The sequence below is a fragment of the Hyperolius riggenbachi genome, chromosome 12 (genome assembly GCF_040937935.1).
Source record: "Hyperolius riggenbachi isolate aHypRig1 chromosome 12, aHypRig1.pri, whole genome shotgun sequence".
In the NCBI taxonomy this organism is placed as follows: Eukaryota; Metazoa; Chordata; class Amphibia; order Anura; family Hyperoliidae; genus Hyperolius; species Hyperolius riggenbachi.
Genome location: NC_090657.1, coordinates 171,401,160 through 171,423,951, shown reverse-complemented (window position 1 = coordinate 171,423,951; position 22,792 = coordinate 171,401,160). Strand labels below are relative to the sequence as shown.

Sequence of the window (22,792 nt, the reverse complement as noted above, 5' to 3'; positions counted from 1 at the left end):
ATGGGCCACCTTTAGACAGACACATTTAAACTCCAAAATACATTTCTCTCTGCTTTCCTTTTGTCCTGTGCAAGAGTAACGCCGGGTAATGCTGCTGCTGGTCAAGCCTGACATGTGTGGTGCTCAGGGCTGTGGAGTTGGAGTCGGAGCAGTTTTGGGAACCTGGAGTTGGAGTTGGTGGTTTCATAAACTGCGGAGTCGGATGATTTTTGTACCGACTTATCAAACGCTGCCGTTCGGCTGCATGCAATTGTAGCCAAACGGTGCTTGTGGCTGCCAACCAACTCGGGGCTCATTACTAACAGCTTGTTGGTGACCATAGAATGCCCCGAGTGTCTGCATCTCCTGCAGTTGGTGTAGGCCTGGTGACCTTTGTCCCCGGGACTGTATGCTATTTCTGTACAGGATACAAGTGGCTGCCGTATAGCCCAGGCGTGGTCCTCTTGTGTGCGGTGACCCAGCCCATCCTGACATGACGAGTGGCCAATCTGGATTTTATTAGGTGACAGAGGAGGATGGGAGAGCTGCACTTCTGCACAATCACACCCCAGTGCAGATGCCAGACACTCACATACACGCCTATCTCTGGGTAAATGTTATGGGGCTATATGGTTTTATAATGTGTATGCACAAACATCTCATAGTTTCCTCCATGTGCATTCTTATTCTTCCCCCCCCCCCCCCCCCCCCCACCTAATTCTGTGTTATATGTCTACCAATTTTCTGAAAAGATCAGAGCTCCTTATAATAGAAAATGATCAGAACCAAAGGAACCCCCAAATCGCCAGACACGCCCCCAGTCACATCTGTTATCATGTCCTCCACATCTGGTGTCACATACCCATCACACTTCCAGTAAAAAACCCTGTGGGCCCGTTTCCACTTCGGCGACCTTCGCCGGCGATTCTGCAGAGTTTCCCCGCACATGATTCGCACGGGGAAACTTTGCCATAGGGGATGACGGGGCCGCGGCGGAATTGCTTGCGGGAGCGATTCGGCCGGAACCCCCCGCAGAATTCTCTGTGGAGGCTGCGAATCCCACAGCCGTGCATGGCATGGCTCATGGGATTCGCCTGCGATCCCGCCCACCCGCTCAGTGCCGGCGTGCGTCTAAGAGACGCATGCCGCACTAGTGGAAACGAGCCCTGTCTTTCTCCTTTCGTTGATTCTTAATAAAGGCTGATTTTAAAAAAAAAACAAAACCTGTCATCCCTACTCCTCCTCCATCCACGCCCCCTAAATATATCTCCTGCTGCTCCAGGCAGGCCACATCACACCTCCAGACCCTCCCACCATTCGTCCAGACACACCCCCACACATCCTCCTGCCCTACTCGTCACTGTCCAGTCGCACCTCCACAAAACCTCCTGCCCCTCCCACCACCCCCAGACACACACCCACTACTCCCACCACTTGTCCAGTCATTCCTCCACTATACCTCCAGCCCCTCCTATCACTTGTCCAGTCATTCCTCCATCGCCTCCCACCACTTGTCCAGTCATTCCTACACTTGTACTGTTGTATCTCTAGGATACCTCCAGCCCCTCCCACCACTTATCTAGTCATACCACTAGGATACCTCTAGTCCCTCCTACCATTGTCCAGTCATTCCTCCACTATACCTCCAGCCCCTTCCACCACTTGTCCAGTCATACCACTACGATACCTCCATCAGCTCCTATCACTTGTTCAGTCATTCCTCCACTATACTTCCAGCCCCTCCTACCACTTGTCCCGTCATTTCTCCACTATACCTCCAGCCCGTCACACCACTACGATACCTCCAGCCCCTCCAATCCTCAAACTGTGGGAGGGGTTTCACCACAATATCAGGCACACAGACACCTCCCCTTCACAAATGATCTAGCCGAGGAAAGGAAAAGATTTCTCATTGGAAAGGGGGTATTGGCTACTGATTGGGATGAAGTTCATTCCTTGGTTAAAGTTCCTGTTTAACTACGATTCATTTAAAAGGAGGTTCCTTTGAATGAATGTAAGAAAATGGAGTCTTTACTGGGGTTTGAAAATTTTAGCAGCTGAAAAGATTTCTTGTAGATGACAGAATGTTGTTTCTGTGTGACGGATGATGCAGTGACGCCCTCCTGGGTTCCCCTTTAAGGACAGGCCCTGTTAGTGCTGAATGGCATGCTTGTATGCCGGGGTGAGCTGGGTGGCGCTGCGCTGTGCTCTCTCCTCTTGCTCCTGTACAAGGACTCAGATGTTATGTCTGTGTGATGGGTGATCCAGTGACGTCCTCCGGGGTTCCCCTTTAAGGACAGGCCCTGTTAGTGCTGAATGGCACGCTTGTATGCTGGAGTGAGCCAGGCGGCCCTGCGCTATGTTCTGTCCTCTCTCTCCTGTACAAGGACTCAGATGTTGTTTTTTTATCATAATTTCCAGGGACTTGGTGACCTTCCTCCCCCGTGTACATGACATCATGCCAGCCGCGTCTCTGACACTCAGTCACTGCGAGGATTACTGAGGAGAAGCTGTGATTCCCGCCCCTCGGTAAGCTCCTTCTCTATACTGGAATCTTTCCATAGCTTCTCCTTTATCTGAACTGTAAGATCGGTCACAATCACTTCGGTCTACCGCCCGGCACTGAGCGCTGCGTACCGGCCAATGGGGAGGGCAGGAGGGGCTGAAGCCTGAGGCTCCCTGCAGCATCTGGGGCACAAAACAAGCAGATTTAAAATATCCAACCCAACCAATTGCCTTAAAGCAGACCTGAACTCTTGCACAGGACAGACGGAAAACCGAGAGAAACGCACCCTGTGTGTTTTTTAGAGTGAAGAGCATGTCTAATTCCCCCTCATCTGTGACTAATCACAAGTGTAATTTAATTTCTCAGCTGGCTGCCTTGGCAGAGCAGCTAATTTGTAAACACAGGATGTTAACCCTATGTCTGCTTCCATGAAAGCAGGAAGTAGAAACACTGCAGATTTATTGCCGGATTTGTATCAGCTGTAACAAATGTGTTTTATTTAAATGTTATTATGCTGTTGCTTATCTTTTAGAGCAGAGATGAAGTGCTGAGGTCAGGTCTACTTTAACTGTGCACTAGATCCAAATACCTGGGATCAGATATATATTTGTTTCGGTTAACCAGCTGTCTCAACCAACCAGCACAAATTGCCGGCAGAAGTCGGTGGGGAAGGCCAACTTATTAGGCGGTTTGTGAGCTCTGCTGTGTTCAGACTGGGTTCCATGCTCCCCCAAGGTTAATATACTTTCAATAGTTGTATTTTAACCTTTAATACAGAGATCATGGCTGGGTATATATAGAGTGGGGTATGTACAGAGCAATATATTAGCTAGGCCTATTTTGAACATTGAGCCTCAGGCAACCAGAAAGAACACTTAGGTCTAGTGCACACCGAGCGGTTCTGAGCGTTTTTTAAAACCGCTTGGCTAATGAATGTGACTGGGATGGAGCACACCAGAGCGGTTCGTTTTTTTTCCAAACGCAAACTCGGGTCCTGCAGCATTTTTGCGGTTTTCTGAGGCGTTGCTGCCTCAATGTTAACCACTTAAGGACCCTGGACTTAAACTCCCCTAAAGACCAGGCCATTTTTCACAAAACGGGCCACTGTGGCTTTAAGGCCTCGCTGCAGGGCTGTACAACTGAGCAGACAAGTGATTTCGCCCCCCCCCCCCCTTCCTTTCTGCCCACCAACAGAGCTTTCTGTTGGTGGGCTTTGATGCTCCCAGAATGATTGTTTTTTTATAAATATTTATTTATATTTTTTGTTACTAAATTTTGCTGTTTATTGCTTATTTTTTTAAACCCCTCCCTCCCCCACCAGCCAATCACTGTGATTGGCTGTCATAGGCATCAGCCTATCAGAGTGGATAACTTCTGAGCCTCTAGAGGGGACAGCCGTGTCACACGGCTGTCCCCAGTACCGCGCTGCCATAGATCGCAGTGTTGTACAATGATAAAAGATGGCAGTTTTGCCGTCTAACAGTCTCCGAGTGGCGATCCCCGCCGGGAGACTGATGGCGGAGCTCCGTCATCCAAGCAGATATGCGCGTGCAATCTCCTGCAAATTCCCTCCCCAGGACTTTATGCCAATCGGCATTAGGCGGTCCTGGGGCTGGCGCCACGTGCACGCCCATCGGTGGGACGCGGTTGCCAAGAAGTTAAGTATAGGAAAGTGAAAACCTGCACTGAAAAGCGCTAGATCAGAGCGATTTTCCAAGCGTTTTTCAGTTACAGCTTTACTGTAAGAAAATATAAAATCTACTACACAAAAACGCTCCAAAAATCGCTAGGCATGTTTAGAAAATCACTCTAAACATACCTAGAATCGGTCAGAAAAACCGCTTCAAAAACCGCTAGCGTTTGTGGATCCGCTAGCGGTTTTTGGTGTGCACTGGCTCTTATCTGGCATCAGTTGATCCCCCTCAGTGCTGAGACAAAGTGGTTGAAAAACAGTTGAATTTTTATTGCTGTCACACATCCCGATCTGTGACTTCCTGTTTAGGCAGGAAGCAAGTAAATCTGTCACTATGTTGGAAGACTCTGCTCATGGTACTTGCTCCAATTCAGCCATACTTTCATTTATCAGGCCAAGTTAAACTTGCAAGTTATGTTCACCATTGTCTACTTCCTAGTTATGTACTGTACTGGACCATAAACAGCCTCTCTGTAAATTTAACAGTAGAAAGCGGCTAAGGAGCAGTGCTATCTAGTGGCTGGAGGGAGAAGCATTTTAAAATGTTAACAAACTCTCCTGCAGCTTCTGTCATCTAGGGATGGGTGATGAGATGCAAATAATTTAGCATTGATGCAGGAAGTATGTTAATTCTGTGCGCAAATGTATGCAGCTCGAAAATGTACTGTCCCACTGAGGTGGAATTTAATTGCTGAATTTTGAAGTTGCTTAAATTTTCATACAGAAATTGCCTAATCCTGCATCAGCTCTCATTTAAACACCTCTCCAGTCAGCAACAGGCCTTAGTACATGCCACTATGTAGAGGTGGAAGCAGGTGTAGTGAGTAGGGATGGTCAATGAGATGCAAATAATTGCAAGTTGATGCAGGATTATGCAAATCTATGCAATTTGAAAATGGACCAATGAAATTTTACCTCAGCAGGATTTGATTGGTTCAGGTTCGAGCTGCATATATTTGCATAAAAAATTGGCACAATTCTTTATCAAATACAAATTATTTGCATAACATTGTCCATCCCTAGTGGGTGGTACCTTCTGTTGGACAATGAACATTATAAGTATAGTTAAATTTGTATAGCGCTGTGTACACTCCTGTTTTGTGAGCTAATTAATTTCTTTTGATCACCTTCTTCTTTTTTTTTTTTTTTTTTTTCTTTTTCAAATATATATAAAAATTGTAATTATCTGTTTGCATATTTTAATATGTAAAAATCCAAAGTTTCTACTGCAAGCTGTTAGCGGTGGCCGGCAGTCTCCTACCGCCCTCAAAACTAAACCTCATTTTAATTGCATTTTCTTTTTAATTGCTTGTGTGTGACATATCGTTAAAAAAAAAAAAAGTGCTAGTGTAATAAAACCCTATGAGCCCGTTCTTACTTGGGCGATTTGCGGTAATCGCTGCAAATCGCCCAAAAAAGTGCAATGCAAACGCGTCGTCTGCACCATTTTCAGGCGATTTCCCGGCGATCGCGTTTCAGTGCAGATAGAAGCGCTAAACGCGATCGCGGAAAAATCACTGCAGTGTTCAGTGATTTTTTTTCTTCGGCGTGAAATCGCTGAAAAATCACTCCTGCAAAACGCCGGCAAATATCGCCGGCGTTTTGCAAACGCAAGTGTGAATGGGCCCTAAAGGGTATTTTAAGTGAAAATTTCTTCATGCCCCCTGTAGTTGTGTGGTTCCTCGCCGTTTTTCCGCTCTCATCCCTGCAGCAGCTGTAGCCCCTGGAAAACTGCATGCCTGCCCCTAGGCCGCGTGCCTCCTTGATAGCGGGCACACGACTGGCAGCGTTCAGCACTTGCAGTAAAAATTGCAACTGTGCATGCGCCGAACACACAACAAGCGTGGCCAGCTTTCCCAGGGCTGCAGCTGCTGCACGGATGAGAGTGGAACAACAGTGAGGGACCAGAACAACTACAGGGTCTAGAAGAAGCCCTAAGAAGGTTAAACTGGGGGACAATTTTCACTTAGAGGAACTCTAGCGAAAAGGGGAAAAAAAGAAATCAATACATAGCAAAGTGAGAAGTTAAAAAATAAAGGAGAGATCAAGAAATGATTGATATTCGTCATGTAATTTGTTTATATTGTTTGATCCACACCAGACAAGAAACTACCAGAAAGCACCAACTGCCATTATCTATAATCACACCCCCTAACAATGCGATAGGCTAAAAGATTTTTTTTTTTTTTTTTTTTTTATAGAAATGCATATGCTCAGAGGGAGATACTGGAAACAACTGATTTCCCACAGTGCACCAAGATTTACAGACAGGAAATCGGCAGGACCACGGTCCTGCCATCACACTGTGGGAGGGGTTTCACCACAATATCAGCCATACAGACCCCCCTGATGATCTATTTTGGAAAAGGGAAAGATTTCTCATGGGAAAGGGGGCATCAGCTACTGATTGGGATGAAGTTAAATCTTTGGTTACAGTTCCTTTTAAAATCTACCAATGCCCGTGCTGTATTCCCCCAGCAGAAGAGCCTACTGTCATGTAGGATAGCAGCTGATTTGTCACAAAACGAACTGCTTATATATTCCACGGATCAATTGCTCTCCCTATAGACTTAGTGCCATAAAAGTCTTTCTGTAGGTTGTCCCCAGTGCTTGCAGTAAGGTATCTTTCTGTAGGTTGTCCCCAGTGCTTGCAGTAAAGTCTTTCTGTAGGTTGTCTCATGTGTTTGCAGTAAAGTCTTTCTGTAGGTTGTCTCATGTGTTTGCAGTAAAGTCTTCCTGTAGGTTGTCCCCAGTGCTTGCAGTAAAGTCTCTTTCTGTAGGTTGTCCCAGTGCTTGCAGTAAAGTCTCTTTCTGTAGGTTGTCCCCAATGCTTGCAGTAAGGTCTCTTTCTGTAGGTTGTTCCCAGTGCTTGCAGTAAAGTCTTCCTGTAGGTTGTCCCCAGTGCTTGCAGTAAAGTCTCTTTCTGTAGGTTGTCCCCAGTGCTTGCAGTAAAGTATCTTTCTGTAGGTTGTCCCCAGTGCTTGCAGTAAAGTCTCTTTCTGTAGGTTGTCCCCAGTGTTTGCAGTAAAGTCTTTCTGTAGGTTGTCCCCAGTGCTTGCAGTAAGGTCTCTTTCTTTAGGTTGTTCCCAGTGCTTGCAGTAAGGTCTCTTTCTGTAGGTTGTTTCCAGTGCTTACAGTAAGGTCTCTTTCTGTAGGTTGTCCCCTGTGCTTGCAGTAAGGTCTCTTTCTGCAGGTTGTCCCCAGTGTTTTACAGTAAGGTCTCTTTCTGTAGGTTGTCCCCAGTGTTTTACAGTAAGGTCTCTTTCTGTAGGTTGTTCCCAGTGCTTGCAGTAAGGTCTCTTTCTGTAGGTTGTTCCCAGTGCTTGCAGTAAGGTCTTTTTTCTGTAGGTTGTCCCCAGTGCTTACAGTAAGGTCTCTTTCTGTAGGTTGTTCCCAGTGCTTGCAGTAAGGTCTCTTTCTGTAGGTTGTTCCCAATGCTTGCAGTAAGGTCTCTTTCTGTAGGTTGTCCCCTGTGCTTGCAGTAAGGTCTCTTTCTGTAGGTTGTCCCCAGTGCTTACAGTAAGGTCTCTTGCTGTAGGTTGTTCCCAGTGCTTGCAGTAAGGTCTCTTTCTGTAGGTTGTTCCCAATGCTTGCAGTAAGGTCTCTTTCTGTAGGTTGTCCCCTGTGCTTGCAGTAAGGTCTCTTTCTGTAGGTTGTCCCCAATGCTTGCAGTAAGGTCTCTTTCTGTAGGTTGTTCCCAGTGCTTGCAGTAAGGTCTTTTTTCTGTAGGTTGTCCCCAGTGCTTACAGTAAGGTCTCTTTCTGTAGGTTGTTCCCAGTGCTTGCAGTAAGGTCTCTTTCTGTAGGTTGTCCCCAGTGCTTACAGTAAGGTCTCTTGCTGTAGGTTGTTCCCAGTGCTTACAGTAAGGTCTCTTTCTGTAGGTTGTCCCCAGTGCTTACAGTAAGGTCTCTTTCTGTAGGTTGTTCCCAGTGCTTGCAGTAAGGTCTCTTTCTGTAGGTTGTCCCCAGTGCTTACAGTAAGGTCTCTTGCTGTAGGTTGTTCCCAGTGCTTACAGTAAGGTCTCTTTCTGTAGGTTGTTCCCAGTGCTTGCAGTAAAGTCTTCCTGTAGGTTGTCCCCAGTGCTTGCAGTAAAGTCTCTTTCTGTAGGTTGTCCCCAGTGCTTGCAGTAAAGTATCTTTCTGTAGGTTGTCCCCAGTGCTTGCAGTAAAGTCTCTTTCTGTAGGTTGTCCCCAGTGTTTGCAGTAAAGTCTTTCTGTAGGTTGTCCCCAGTGCTTGCAGTAAGGTCTCTTTCTTTAGGTTGTTCCCAGTGCTTGCAGTAAGGTCTCTTTCTGTAGGTTGTTTCCAGTGCTTACAGTAAGGTCTCTTTCTGTAGGTTGTCCCCTGTGCTTGCAGTAAGGTCTCTTTCTGCAGGTTGTCCCCAGTGTTTTACAGTAAGGTCTCTTTCTGTAGGTTGTCCCCAGTGTTTTACAGTAAGGTCTCTTTCTGTAGGTTGTTCCCAGTGCTTGCAGTAAGGTCTCTTTCTGTAGGTTGTTCCCAGTGCTTGCAGTAAGGTCTTTTTTCTGTAGGTTGTCCCCAGTGCTTACAGTAAGGTCTCTTTCTGTAGGTTGTTCCCAGTGCTTGCAGTAAGGTCTCTTTCTGTAGGTTGTTCCCAATGCTTGCAGTAAGGTCTCTTTCTGTAGGTTGTCCCCTGTGCTTGCAGTAAGGTCTCTTTCTGTAGGTTGTCCCCAGTGCTTACAGTAAGGTCTCTTGCTGTAGGTTGTTCCCAGTGCTTGCAGTAAGGTCTCTTTCTGTAGGTTGTTCCCAATGCTTGCAGTAAGGTCTCTTTCTGTAGGTTGTCCCCTGTGCTTGCAGTAAGGTCTCTTTCTGTAGGTTGTCCCCAATGCTTGCAGTAAGGTCTCTTTCTGTAGGTTGTTCCCAGTGCTTGCAGTAAGGTCTTTTTTCTGTAGGTTGTCCCCAGTGCTTACAGTAAGGTCTCTTTCTGTAGGTTGTTCCCAGTGCTTGCAGTAAGGTCTCTTTCTGTAGGTTGTCCCCAGTGCTTACAGTACGGTCTCTTGCTGTAGGTTGTTCCCAGTGCTTACAGTAAGGTCTCTTTCTGTAGGTTGTCCCCAGTGCTTACAGTAAGGTCTCTTTCTGTAGGTTGTTCCCAGTGCTTGCAGTAAGGTCTCTTTCTGTAGGTTGTCCCCAGTGCTTACAGTAAGGTCTCTTGCTGTAGGTTGTTCCCAGTGCTTACAGTAAGGTCTCTTTCTGTAGGTTGTTCCCAGTGCTTGCAGTAAGGTCTTTTTTCTGTAGGTTGTCCCCAGTGCTTACAGTAAGGTCTCTTTCTGTAGGTTGTTCCCAGTGCTTGCAGTAAGGTCTCTTTCTGTAGGTTGTCCCCAGTGCTTACAGTAAGGTCTCTTGCTGTAGGTTGTTCCCAGTGCTTACAGTAAGGTCTCTTTCTGTAGGTTGTCCCCAGTGCTTACAGTAAGGTCTCTTTCTGTAGGTTGTTCCCAGTGCTTGCAGTAAGGTCTCTTTCTGTAGGTTGTCCCCAGTGCTTACAGTAAGGTCTCTTGCTGTAGGTTGTTCCCAGTGCTTACAGTAAGGTCTCTTTCTGTAGGTTGTCCCCTGTGCTTGCAGTAAGGTCTCTTGCTGTAGGTTGTTCCCAGTGCTTGCAGTAAGGTCTCTTTCTGTAGGTTGTCCCCTGTGCTTGCAGTAAGGTCTCTTTCTGTAGGTTGTTCCCAGTGCTTGCAGTAAGGTCTCTTTCTGTAGGTTGTTCCCAGTGCTTGCAGTAAGGTCTCTTTCTGTAGGTTGTCCCCAGTGTTTTGCAGTAAGGTCTCTTTCTGTAGGTTGTTCCCAGTGCTTGCAGTAAGGTCTCTTTCTGTAGGTTGTTCCCAGTGTTTGCAGTAAGGTCTCTTTCTGTAGGTTGTTCCCAGTGCTTACAGTAAGGTCTCTTGCTGTAGGTTGTTCCCAGTGCTTACAGTAAGGTCTCTTGCTGTAGGTTGTTCCCAGTGCTTGCAGTAAGGTCTCTTTCTGTAGGTTTTCCCCTGTGCTTGCAGTAAGGTCTCTTTCTGTAGGTTGTCCCCAATGCTTGCAGCACTTTTTCAATCTTTTTGCCATCAGTGCTCTGCAGGCCTGTTCCGGTCCACCCTGCAAGACTGGCAGTGTCACACATCAGATTATCTTCCCGGTAATCAGAGATAATCAGTGAGCGTATCGTGCGGTACTACCAGTGTATGCTGTGTTTCCATACTACACCGGGGGTGGACGGTCACACAAGGCGCTCTGCTCCCCACAAACCTACAGCTCCTGCTGAAAGGTGTGGAGAGACGGGTGTGTCCCCAGTACAGGACATGTACACTGATAGCAGATGGTCCTGTTACCCTGCCACATGTCTAGGGTGGGATAAATAAGGCAGTGGAGGAAGCACTTCATTCCAGATGTGCATGGAGCAAAAGCTCCCCCTCCCCCCAATCGCCCCTAGCCTAGGCTGTTTATTATGCCGTATTCTCTCCTCCAGAGCATTCTGGGAGACCAGAGTTATTTTCTACTAGCATTAGAACTCTCCGTAAACAAACATTCTGCAGAGATCACCTGCCAGCTGTTACGATGTTGCCACCTGTGATAAATTTTAGAATGTAAATCAGGGATAGGAAAAATGTTACCATGGGCAAACGCTGACTAAATTGTTTGTAAATGAATACTATACAAAATATGCAATTGTATTCATTGTTGTTTTGATTACAGTTGCTCTTTAAAGGGGTCCTGAAGTGAGAGGGATATGGAGGCTGACATACAGTATTTATTTTCTTTTAATCCTATGCCTCTAATACATTTAGCCATAGACCCTGATCCAGCATGCACATCAGGTGTTTCTGACTGAAGTCTGACTGGATTTGCTGCATGCTTGTTTCTGGTAGAATTCAGACACTGCTTCAGCCACATACATCGGCAGGGCTGCCAGGCAACTGGTATTGTTTAAAGTGAGTCTGAAGCATAAAAAAAATAAAATAAAACAGATACTTACCTAAGGAGAGGGAAGACTCTGGGTCCTATAGAGCCTTCCCGTTCTTCTCACGGTCCCTGCGTTCCCTTGCAGGCTCCCCTGTTAGCAGTCTCCGACTGATGGGTCAGAGAATGCCGTCTCTTCCACTGCGGGAGGCTTGGGGAGCCAGAGTGCTCCTGAAGACCGGCCACTCTGTACTGCACATGTGCAAGCACGCTCTCTTGAGCACTCGCGCATGCACGCAGGGACCGTGAGAAGAGCGGGAAGGCTATATAGGACCCAGAACCTTCCCTCTCTTTAGGTTAGTATCGGTTTTATTGTTTTTTGGGGTTTTTTTTACGCTTCAGACTCACTTTAATAGGCAATAAGTATGGCAGCCTCCATAGTCCTCTTACTTCAGGTCCCCTTTAAAATCCCGCAGTTCATCTGCTGTGTATGGGGCTGATACGCGGGTGCAGCCCAGCAATGTTGCGCCCAAGGGGATGAGCTCCTGATCCCTGACAGGCGACCTCAGTTGGTAATGTTTACGCACCCTTAAAATGGTCATACATCTCTCGACTTGGCGGCCGATCGACCATCCAATTTGATAATTATCGAATTGGATGAAAATCAGTGCCGCCAAGAGCATGCCTGATAAATGATGCAACCAATTTCGGGACAAAACTAGTCGCATTTATTGATTGGACATGCCGCTAGATGTCGGCCGCCATGGTCGATTGGGTTGATGGCAGTAATGGTGAGCGATATCCGGACGAGCAACAAACGCAACAAATCCCCGGGCGGATCGCTCAAACTCACCCTTATCACGCGAACGACAGTCTGTACACACGCCCGATTTTGTGGGCGAATGACTGAACGACGGGACGTTCAAACGACCCGTCATTCACGAAATTCCGACGTGTGTATGGGCCTTTAGACTGATGGTAGGCCAAAGCCTAATCTACAGGGGTTTGCCTATCTTTGTCTAATGCTGTAATGTTTATCTGTTGATCTCCTCCTTGCAGGGCTTTCATCCACTGCCTCTAATCTCAGGGATATATTCGGGCAGGATTCCTCCCGCCCAAGCCAAGCCAGCATTAGGGTGTGGGCAGGGGGTAGAGGAATGAGGGCAGAGGTGGGGGGTGTGCCCCTGCTTTGATGTTCCCTGATTGTGGAATGTGCTCAGAAGTGGGTTCCGGCTTCTTCTTTTTTGATCTTGGAGAGGAAAGACAAGTACGAATGCCTCCGAGGAAGCCCCCCCACCCCCACCCTCTCCTGCCTGTACGTTCAGGAAGATGAGCAGCCTGCCATACCAGCTTTCCAGGCTAGCTGGGACTTGTAGTCCTGGCATCATGTCTTGCTTAAAGTAAATCTACCAAAAGTCCAAACCCTGCGAAGAAAGCATGTAGAAAGCTACATTGTCTGTGTTTAAATGTTAAAACCAAAGTGGGTTTTTCTATTTACAATGGTCCATTTCTTTACTATTGTGAACAAACCTTCAATTTTCTCATTGCCCCCAATGCGGCGCTTCAGCGTCAGTTTCTGTTCCGCTAGGCTCAGCGATCCGGAAAAATTGCTGCAGGAGAAAAACTTGTGTTCAGCGGATCGTATCCTTTCTAACAGACCAGTGTAAACGGATCCATAGGTTAACATTGGATCCGTTCCGTTCCACGAACGGACTGTTTTTTTGTTGTTTTTTTCTGCCAGTGTTAATCGGGCCTTAAACAAAAAACATTTTTGTTACAGCTGGTACAAATCCTAAAATAAATCTCCAATGTTTCTACTTCCTGATTCATGGAAGCAGACATATTATTAAGATCCTGTGCTTTCAAATGAGCTTATCTGCCCTCTCTGCCGAGGCAGCCAGCTGACACAGCAGAGAGGTCAAATCACAACTTGTGATTAGACACTAATGAGAGGGACATGATAATTAGACACAGAGGAGGAGAAATTAGACAGGCTAAACTCTCTAAATACATACAGGAGTGTTTCTCTGGTTTCCTTCTGTCCTGTGCAAGAGTTCAGGTCAACTTTAAAGAGGCCCTGTAGTGACATATAGTAGAATGCATTACGTTACTCAGGATATCCTCTTTTATGGTAATCTTCCTGGTTTCAGCATCAGAAACAATTCCTATAGCTATACATTGCCGTATATCTGTATAAAGCCCTATCCTCCCAGTGATGCTTATCCTAGGCTATTTAGCTATGTGGAGTTCTCCCAGAGCATTCTGGGAGACTGGGTAAATCTTAAAGGGACTCCGAGCAGTGCAGAAACTATGGAAAGATGCATATCATTTTAAAGCTCTCTTTCTCCTCTTTCCAATGATATATAAACCGCCACCCTACGCCTTTTAGTTTTCGCTATTTTCGCGATTGAAATTGCCGCGGTTCCATAGTTACTTGTATTACACAGGACGACACTTTCCCCAGTGTCAGCAGCTCCATTCAGCAGAAAAAGTCGCCCTGTGTAATACAAGTAACTATGGAAAGATGGATATCATTTTAAAGCTCTCTTTCTCCTCTTTCTGGCGACACCTAAATCGTTGCCCTACGCCTTTTAGTTTTTAGAAAATAGCGAAAGCTAAAAGGCGTAGGGCAGCGGTTTATACATCATTGGAAAGAGGAGAAAGAGAGCTTTAAAATGATATGCATCTTTCCATAGTTTCTGCACTGCTCGGAGTCCCTTTAAATAAGCAATGTTATTCATTACGTGCTATTTGCTACAGTTCCTCTTTAAACTAGCCATACACAGGCCGGTAATGGATTTGTGTGGCAAGAAATCGATTGATCATATATTAGTGATCAATTCTACCACTTCGTTCACTCCGTAATGTAATATTTTTGCAGAAATCTAGTCGAGAATTAATCGAATTTTGCGCATTAAGCCTTGTACACACAGTGAGAAAAAACTGTTATAAACGAACAATGAATGACTCATCTTTTAGATGGTGTTTGGAAGTCGTAAACACAAAAGGCTTAGAGGGGACCTGAAGTGAGAATTATATGAAGGTTGCCATATTTATTTCCCTTTAAACAATACCAGTTACCTGGCAGCCCTGCTGGTGTATTTGGCTGCTGTAGTGTCTGAATCACACCAGAAACAAGCATGCAGCTAACCTTGTCAGATCTGACAATAATGTCAAACCCCTGATATGCTGCATGCTTGTTCAGGGTCTGTGGCTAACAGTATTAGAGGCAGAGGATCAGCAGGACAGCCAGGCAACTGGTATTGCTTAAAAGGAAATAAATATGACAACCTCCATATCAGGGCTGTGGAGTCGGTACAAAAATCATCCGACTCAGACTCCTCAGTTTATGAAACCTCTGACTCCAGGTACCCAAAATGGCTCAGACTCCAACTCCTTAGTATAATACTTACCAGGGCTGTGGATTTGGTCCAAAAATCTCCGACTCCCGACTCACTCCTCAGTTTATGAAACCTCCAACTCTGAGTACTCAAAATTGCTCTGACTCTGACTCCTCGACTCTGACTCCACAGGCATACTCCATATACCCTTGGCTTCAGGTCTCCTTTAAAGGAACAATAAGCGAACGATCCACAATGGGCATTTTGAACGACCGACATGACGGATCACTTCAGCAGATAATGGTTAATTGTTTAAACGATGTGTCCGCGAACCCTACAGTTCATTGTTGTGCGGGTGTTCATTTCCCAGCGCTCATCCTCCCGCCGCTCCCGAACTTTCACTCCATAAACTGCCCAAAATCAAGTGACGTTTGATCAACTATTTTAAAGCACACCTGAACTCAGAACTTCCGCTCTGCTCTAAAAGATAAGCAACAGCATAATAAACTTTAAAGAAAAACTTGTCTTGTTACAGCTCAGACAAATCCTGCAATAAATCTGCAGTGTGTCTACTCCCTGCTTTCATGGAAGCAGACATAGAGGACAAAAGCACACCATCCCGTAACGGGTTGATTATATTACTTTACACAATAATTTTCTCTACTCACTGCTTGGTGGGATTTCCCTTTCTTCCATATCCCCACTGCCCCGCCCCCACCACCACCCATCAGATCACACAGAGGTCCAGTATCAGGCCAGAGCAGCCCATCTCCTCACACCACCAGACTGGAGGTCCAACTACTGCGCATACATTGATCGACTTTGTGGGCCGACCTTCCATTCCAATGGTTTTATCGAATTGAAGGAGAATCTGTATTGCAGCATGGCTGCCCAGTCGATCTTTTGATCGATTTTTGATAGAAAGGATTGATCGGGGCGTGCTGGAAAATTTCGATCACCAGGGCTCAGTTTGGTGCACAGTGGTAATGGCAGTTGATAGGACGACGGCCGATAGACCCTTGGCCAGTGCCCCTCCAGCGTGTGAGCAGGCCATAGATCCCTCTGTGATTACATTTGATCACAGAGGGATCTATCTGGTGGCAGATTAAAGTGGACCTGAACTCTAGCACAGGACACAAGAAAAACAGAGAAATGCACCCTGTGCGTTCTTATAGAGAAGAGCCTATCTAATCCCCCCTCATGTTCATGTGTAATTTAATCTCTTAGCTATTTTGGCACAGAAATTTGGCAGCCCTCGCCACACAGCTAATATGTAAACATAGGATGTGAACCCTTTGTCTGCTTCCATGAAAACAGGAAGTAGACACACTGCACATTTATTGCAGGAGTTCTGTAAGCTGTAACAAAGAAATGTTTTTCTTTAATGGTTATTATGCTGTTGTTTATCTTTTAGAGCAGAGAAAAAGTTCAGGTCTGTTTTACTGTATGGCCCACTTTACTTTCCTCCAGGTTAGTGTGATCTTTGGTTCCATCTGATGTTCTCCCTCAGGTTTCTTGCCTGGTGGTGGAACCTGCTAAGGTCACATGGCCTTGTAGGCTGTGACTTCATAGTTATCTGAGGTATCTAAAACTTCACTTCACAGACAAAACTTCTTGTTTTCCCCTCTACACTCCACCACCATCGTTTAACAACTGTGTCATTCTAGCTATCGACGAGATTTCTGCCTGGAAGTCCTTCTAGACTCGAACCTCTTCTCCAGCACATCTTCTGCCAGGTTCATCTGTACATCATCTGCACAGATATCACCTGACAGAGGCATCTCCAAAGCCTTGGTGCTTGGCCTCATTTTCTGCCACCTCGCCTACTGCAACGTCCTCACCTTCTCCACTCACTAGACTCTCACCACCAGAATTCATGATGAATTTCACTTTGATAATTATCCGCCCCTCCCAACACTCCTCAGCTTCTTCTGTAGTCTACTGGAGAACAATGTTCAGAGTACTATATTTGGCTTCAGATCACCTCATGGTTCATGTGCCATCCATATCTATGATCTCATACACAAACACACCCCAAACCACTCTCTCTGCTCCTCCAGTGACCTACTAATGTCCTCCTCACTCATAGCTTCCTCCCACACATGGTTCCACCACTTCTCTCAGGCACTTTCTTTTCAGTTAATTATCTACCTCCTCCTGTATTTGCCCCCACCTAAAAGCTGTGTAAACAATCCCTCAATCCTCCTCTTCAGAACTGCTTACTTTTCCACCCTAACCATGCCCCACTCAGCAACTATTTCACATCTCTTCTGGACGCTGTTACCTCCCTATCCTGCATTTCCCAACCTCTAGGTTTTATTCCTGATGATGCAAGGTCTTATTTCCCATGTATCCTGTGTTCCCTCACCTCTTAGATTGTAAGCCTGATGGGAGAGGTCCTAAGCCTGATGGGACAGTGTTTGTTTCTCCTCACTTGTTATATTTTCATGAAGTTCCATCTTGCATGTGATGTCTGTTCCCATTATTAATTTATTACATACCACTGTTTGCTTTTTAAAAATTAAGCATGATAATAATGTGCTTTCTTCTTTCTCCGACAGCATTTGTGGGGACAGCAGACCAAAGACGTCCACAAATGAATAACCGCAAGGAAGACATGGAGATCCCGTCCCATTACCGGCAGCTGCTTCACGAACTGAACGAACAGCGCCAGCACGGTATCCTTTGCGATGTCTGTATCGTCGTTGAGGGCAAAATCTTCAAAGCCCACAAGAATGTCCTGCTGGGCAGCAGCCGCTACTTCAAGACCCTCTATTGCCAGGTGCAAAAATCGTCCAAAGAGACCACCGTCACCCAACTGGACATAGTCACAGCCCAGGGCTTCAAAGCCATCATAGACTTCATGTACTCGGCCCACCTAGCCTTGACCAGCAAAAATGTCATTGAGGTGATGTCAGCAGCTAGCTACCTCCAGATGACAGACATTGTCCAGGCCTGTCACAGTTTCATCAAGGCTGCGTTGGACATCAGCATAAAGAACGAATCAACTGAGGATCTGACGGACTGTGACTTGGGTGCCCCGTCCAGCAGTGCCGAAGCCCTTCTATCGGCTGTTGTTGCCGGTCATAGCATCTCACCGTGGCTGGCCAGAAGGACAAGTCCCACTAACTCTTCTGGGGACTCGGCCATTGCCAGCTGTCACGAGGGCGGGAGCAGTTATGCTAAGGAGGAGGCAGAGCAGAAAGCGGACAGTCAAGATGAGGTGTCCTCCCTCTGGGCTGGTGAGGGATGCTATGAACCATCACGTGTCAAAGAGGAGCAGGACTCCCCATCTCATTATATCCTCACCGGCAAAGGCGACATGTCGCATATGTATGGGGATCAGGGCGACGGCTGGCAGAACGCAGGAAGGCGGAAGAACCGGAAAAACAAAGAGACTGTAAGACATATCACCCAGCAAGCTGTGGAGAACTGCAGACCTGGCTCACCGGAAGCCTCCTTTATCTCCAGCACACAGTGGCAGTATAGCACACAAGACAACTCTAGTAAGTTCCACCCCTAGATTCATAAACTATATATAGCCTCCTAAGCAGAAAAACGAAGACCTGACCCTTTGGCTAAGGGCTTGTGGGGAATGTGTTTTAAGCAGAGGCGTAGCTATGGGGGAGCAAAGGGGGGGGGACATATGTCTTCAGGTGCAGCACTGTGAGGGCACATACATGGAAGACGGCTCGCTGGCCACCTGAAGTGCTCCCACATTTCTCCCTCCCTCTGCAGAGGAATGCAAAGGTGTTATTAACAGTGGAAGACTTGTCTGCTCCAACATTCTGGTGATGATGCCATCTCTCTTCTGCAGCGCGCCCAGCATCCTCTTTTTGGTAACAGCGGCGTCATATGACGAGAGATGTCGCATTTACCAAGTAGAGGATGCTGGGTGCGCTGCAGAGGAGAGATGACATCACTGCTGGAAAGTTAGAGCTGGTAGGACTGTCCGGGAGGGGGTTCCCAGGTACTAAAAACCTTACGCTTCTGGTTTTAAGGGCACATAATCAATATGTTATTAGTTGATATACTGAATGCCATAATTGTTTCCCCCAGCAGTCTCCTCTGGTGTGCACCCTCTATCTTCACGGCCCTCATTTTACCCACACTCCTCATTTCTTAGTGAGCAGCTGGAGCTTTCAGTTCCAAGATGGCCACCACACACTGCTTCTTATGGGGATGAGGGACCACCGTGAGATTTGGGGGAAGTTTGGCAAATATTGTTTTTTCCTTTCTTCAGGTTATTTTTAAAGGTTTCCTCAGAGGTAGGATTGGAAATATTAGTATTACAACTAATTTCCACGCTTTGTTTTTGTTACAAAATAATTATTCTCACCTCTTTTAAAACCTTTAACACTGGCAGCTAAACAGCTGGAAATGCCTTTCTACTTCTTTACAATTGGTCACCAACTTGTCTGGTCCCAGACTGCCAGATAACATTCAGTGCCCTGGCAGTCTAGGCCACGCCTCTTTCCATAAGGTCTGCCTCATTTCCTTGGCTGGAAAGAGGGAGAGTGTCACTCCAGTATGAGTTTAGGTTCATTTCTTGGAGCCTCTACCTAATGGTTACAGGCGATAACCATTACATCTTCTATTGTAATATGTCATAGTTGCTTGCTTAAAGGGAAGGTCCAAGCCAAAAAAGCTCTTTCAACTGGTGGCTTGGGGGTCCCCTCCGGTGCAGATGCCGACCTCGCCAGATCGGCATCTACTGCACCTGCGCGAGAGCCGCTTTTGGTCGTGCTCACATGGTCTGGAGTGTACTGCGCAGGCAGATCCAAGAGTTGATGCAGAGATTTATCTGCCTGCCATCTGGAGTCGGGAAGGAATTTTTCACTTTTAAAGGACCACTATTGCAAAAAAAAAAAGTAGGCAGAACCTGTCAGTTCCATTTTAACTGCCTACTTTTTATTTTTTTTCGATAGTGGTTCTTTAAGGTTAATTGGCCCTGGCCTTGTAAGGTTTTTTGCATTCGCCTGGATCAACTGGGATATGTGCAGGATCAGGATGGTGTGTTTTGTTTTTTCTATTATTATTATATTTTTTTTTTTCTGGTTGGACTTGATGGATAAATGTCTTTTTTCAATCAAACCAACTATGTAAGGGCTGGTTCACATGGACGGCAGGCAGCGTTGGGGTGGCCGGGAAGCAGCGTCCTGTGACGTCTCGTTCGAGGGCAGTGGTACAGCGATCATCTGCTTCCCGTCGCGATCAGCGTTTCTCGTCCCTTCAAGGGGACATGAAGCCGCGGCGGCTAACCGGCCCTGGACGTCGCATGCAGCTTCTAGGGCCGGCCGAAACGACACATTAAATCGGGATCGGAAGTCGCATTTGCACAATCGCCGGTAATCTTCGGTAACCGTGCAATGCTAAATGCTTCTATTTACTTGAATGGGAGCGTTTAGCCAACGAGTCCCGAAACGCTTGGCGGTAAACGCCTCCGAGCGTCCGTGTGAACCAGCCCTAACGGTTATTATGCTGTTACATATCTTTTTGAGCAGAGAGGATGTTCTGAGTTCAGGTCTGCTTAAGAATCTCCCTTTATTTTTTAACTTTATTCAAAATGTGTTCCTTGTAAAGGAAACTTACAATGAGAGCAATTTAAATGTTGTGATCTTGATTCCTTTTTTAATAGCATCTGCCAGTCTTCCATACTGTGTATTCAGTAGCTGCACATGTGTAGCAATCATAGAGCTCTGAGCATCTTGTCTGCAGACATGTTCCGAGTCAGGGACTCAACAAATTCAGAGGCAAAATATGAACACTACAGTCAGGCAAGTAGCGTTTTTTAATGGCACTGGTTTCCTTAAATGTTGCATGGTTGCGCTAAATTCAGAGTCTGAGCATGATTTCTTTCATTGGTGAAATTACGTCACAGGAAGTGGAAGAGACATGTGATCCCGGGTTTACCAACCAGCAAACCAGAGGCCTACATATTGATTATATTGGCATGTGTCACTTCCTCTACCTGTTTTACCCATCACAAGAAGTGATAGTGACACATGGCCAGCCAGTCGGAGGTTTACAAAATGATGAAGTGTCACTTCTGCTTCTTGTTTTATCCTAAGATTTATATTTAGAGGAATTTAATAGTGCTTATCATATATTAGTCTTATCTCAGAGGTCCTGAGTCCAGACAGATGTAAGACCCAAAAGCACTTAAAGGACCATTATCACTGAAAAATTAAAATACACATGGTATTCTTTCTTGAGGTGGGTACACATGCTCAGTGGCTGCCACCCACAAGGTTCAGAACTTAATCCCTTGGGCAGCAGTTAAGGGCCAAGTGCTGTTCAGATGTTTCGCTAGTCTACAGCCGAACAGTGCGTTCTGTCTGTTGCAATGGAACAGAGAGGTGTGGCTGGCGGGTACAGATAGGAACAGTCCAGCAACTTTCTGCCCTGTATTATTGGGATTGTTGTACCCACTCTAGATTCTCGGAAGAGATAGACCTGACTGTGCACCTTTGCCGGCTCTAGTCTAGCTTGTTCTGAGCCTGTATAGGGCATTCACTCTGCTGTATGCCAAGAAGCAGACACCTTGTGGTACCAGCACATATCTGATCTACTGCCTAGCTTCCACTGCCACCCAGCTTGTGGGACCAACTCATATCTATGATCTACTGCCTAGCTTCCACTGCCACCCAGCTTGTGGGACCAGCTCATATCTATGATCTACTGCCTAGCTTGCGGTACCCCACTGCCCAGCTTGTAGTACCAGCTCATATCTGGAATCTACCGCCTAGCTTGTAGTATGTACCAGCTCATATCTTAAGGCCCATACACACGGCATACATTTGTCTGTAGTTGTGAGGCAGCAACAGACAAGAGACAACAGCATATTTATGGCAGCGACAATTTGAGTTTGTGACAGATATACACACATGACAACAGAAAGAGTAAAGACACAACAGAAGCTGTCTGCCACAGTAGTAGTAGTAGTACTATGGTAGCGACTCTGCTGTCTGTAGAAGACTTTTGTACACACGACAGGCCACCAACAGACTAAGCGATGGTTTGTGAGACAAAAGTCACAAAAGATTCACCAGCTGAATCGCTCAAATATGGCTGTGTCTGCAAACAGTCTGCTGACAGTCTTTGTCTTTTGCAGCATACACGCAAACAAACCGTCGCAGAAACTGTCGCTTAACACGTGTCTGTACAGACATTTATGCCGTGTGTATGGATTTGCTGCCTAGCTTGTGGTACCAGCTCATATCTGTGATCTACTGCCTAGCTTGTGGTACCAGCTCATATCTGGGATCTACTGCCTAGCTTGTGGTACCAGCTCATATCTGGGATCTACTGCCTAGCTTGTGGTACCAGCTCATATCTGGGATCTACTGCCTAGCTTGTGGTATCAGCTCATATCTGGGATCTACTGCCTAGCTTGTGGTACCAGCTCATATCTGGGATCTACTGCCTAGCTTGTGGTACCAGCTCATATCTGGGATCTACTGCCTAGCTTGTGGTATCAGCTCATATCTGGGATCTACTGCCTAGCTTGTGGTACCAGCTCATATCTGGGATCTACTGCCTAGCTTCTGGTATCAGCTCATATCTGTGATCTACTGCCTAGCTTGTGGTACCAGCTCATATCTGGGATCTACTGCCTAGCTTGTGGTACCAGCTCATATCTGTGATCTACTGCCTAGCTTGTGGTACCAGCTCATATCTGTGATCTACTGCCTAGCTTGTGGTACCAGCTCATATCTGTAATCTACTGCCTAGCTTGTGGTATCAGCTCATATCTGTGATCTACTGCCTGGCTTGTGGTACCAGCTCATATCTGTGATCTACTGCCTAGCTTGGGGTATCAGCTCATATCTGTGATCTACTGCCTAGCTTTTGCTACCAGCTCATATCTGGCATCTACTGCCTAGCTTTTGCTACCAGCTCATATCTGGGATCTACTGCCTAGCTTGTGGTACCCTACCGCCTAGCTTGTAGTACCAGTTCATATCTGGGGTCTACCACCTAGCTTGTAGTACCAGCTCATATCTGGGATCTACTATCTAGCTTGTGGTACTCTACCGCCTAGTTTGTAGTAGCAGCTCATATCTGGGATCTACTACCTAGCTTGTGGTAGTAGCACATGTCGGTGATCTACCGCCTAGCTTGTGGTACTAGCTCCTATCTGTGATCTACCGCCTAGCTTGTGGTACCAACTCATATGTGATCTGCCTAGCTTGTGGTACCAGCTCATATCTGTGATCTACTGCATAGCTTGTGGTACTAGCTCCTATCTGTGATCTACCGCCTAGCTTGTGCTACCAACGCATATCTGTGATCTACTGCCTAGCTTGTGGTACTAGCTCCTATCTGTGATCTACCGCCTAGCTTGTGCTACCAACTCATATTTGTGATCTACTGCCTAGCTTGTGG

The 22,792-nt window shown here is 46.4% G+C and overlaps 1 protein-coding gene across 10 annotated transcripts in view; it reads left to right on the top strand.

Moving 5' to 3' along the window:
* ZBTB46 (zinc finger and BTB domain containing 46) overlaps nucleotides 1–22,792 on the top strand; it is a 215,531-nt gene that overhangs the window by 130,126 nt on the left and 62,613 nt on the right. For 6 of the 10 annotated variants that reach the window (XM_068262360.1, XM_068262368.1, XM_068262359.1 and 3 more), the window contains 2 exons: nucleotides 2,401–2,508; nucleotides 16,966–17,910. In XM_068262360.1, the coding sequence (XP_068118461.1) occupies nucleotides 17,001–17,910 (910 nt within the window). In that variant the 5' untranslated portion in view covers nucleotides 2,401–2,508; nucleotides 16,966–17,000. The remainder of the gene's footprint in view (nucleotides 1–2,400; nucleotides 2,509–16,965; nucleotides 17,911–22,792) is intronic. The other 4 variants (XM_068262362.1, XM_068262361.1, XM_068262366.1 and 1 more) reach the window with 1 other exon arrangement.